This window comes from Manacus vitellinus, unplaced genomic scaffold (genome assembly GCF_001715985.3).
Source record: "Manacus vitellinus isolate BGI_N305 unplaced genomic scaffold, ASM171598v3 scaffold_119_pilon, whole genome shotgun sequence".
In the NCBI taxonomy this organism is placed as follows: domain Eukaryota; kingdom Metazoa; phylum Chordata; class Aves; order Passeriformes; family Pipridae; genus Manacus; species Manacus vitellinus.
The window spans coordinates 111,555-112,671 of NW_021938894.1; the positions used below are offsets into that span (position 1 = coordinate 111,555).

The 1,117-nt window shown below is 66.9% G+C and overlaps 1 protein-coding gene across 1 annotated transcript in view; it reads left to right on the forward strand.

The window, feature by feature from the left end:
* Window positions 1–23: 23 nt before the first annotated feature.
* Window positions 24–1,117, forward strand: part of RRP8 (ribosomal RNA processing 8) — a 10,855-nt gene continuing 9,761 nt past the window's right edge. Inside the window, exons 1-3 of the mRNA XM_029965748.1 lie at window positions 24–159; window positions 359–465; window positions 562–802. Coding sequence (XP_029821608.1) covers window positions 151–159; window positions 359–465; window positions 562–802 — 357 coding nt within the window. The 5' untranslated portion in view covers window positions 24–150. The remainder of the gene's footprint in view (window positions 160–358; window positions 466–561; window positions 803–1,117) is intronic.

Consider the following 1,117-nt stretch of genomic DNA (forward strand, 5'->3'; position numbering starts at 1 on the left):
GGGCCACCCTTACCCCGCTGCCCCCCCAGGCCGGCGTCGCTCGTGGTGGCGGATTTCGGGTGCGGGGACTGCACGCTGGCCGCCAGCGTCAGGAACCAGGTGCACTGCTTCGACCTGGTGCCGCTGAGCCCGCGTGTCACTGTCTGTGACATGGCCGAGGTACCGGGACTCCTCCGAAGCGGGGGCGGGTGCTGCCGGGCAGGCTGCGGGGAGGGGACAGTGACCCCGAGGGTCCCGTGCGTCTGTCTCGGGCAGCTGGAGACGGGGCTCAGCTGGACCCACAAGCCTGGGGAGCCCAGTGGGGCTGTCCAGCCCCATCACCACCCTCCTTCTCCTCTGGACTGTCCCGGGTTGGCAGGTGCCGCTGGCAGATGAGTCAGTGGACGTGGCTGTGTTCTGCCTGGCGCTGATGGGCACCAACCTGCAGGAGATCCTGGGGGAGGCCAACCGCGTGCTCAAGTTGGGGTAGGCAGGGATTGGGGGGCAGTGATGGGGGGACAGAGGCACTGGCTGTGCCCCAGGGGTGCCTGGGCACCCCACTCAGGACCGGGGTGACTGCAGGGGGACCCTGATGGTGGCCGAGGTGGCCAGCCGCTTTGAGGACATCCACACCTTCCTGAAGGCCATGGCACAGCTGGGCTTCAGGACAGTCTCCAAGGTATGTCCCTGGGTATGCCCAGGTCGGGCACTGAGGGTGCACTGGGAGCTGGGGAACCCCAGGAAGGAGCCTGTGGGGAAGGTGTGCTGGGGCCCAGCCTGGTGCTGGGCGGGAGCAGGCCCCTGGGGTGGTGAAATCACATGGGTGTTGGGGGGGAACCCAGTGCCCACAGGGGTGGGGGTCTGGACAGAGGTTTGAGAGACCTGGCAGTCATAGGGGGTGTAGTGTGGGGGTATTGAGGAGAGGGGCACACCAGGGGTCAGGGGCACTCAGGGTATGCAGGGAAAGGGCTGCTGGGGTCTGGTAGGGGGAACCTGGGGCCCACTGGGCCTGTGATGCGGGGCCTGGGTGTGGTGGTGGTGGAGCCTGGAGAGTGTCAAGGGTACCAGGGCCTGGAGGGATTGTGGTTTGGGGATTGATGATGGGGTTATGGATTTTGGGGGGTGCATTGGGGTCAGG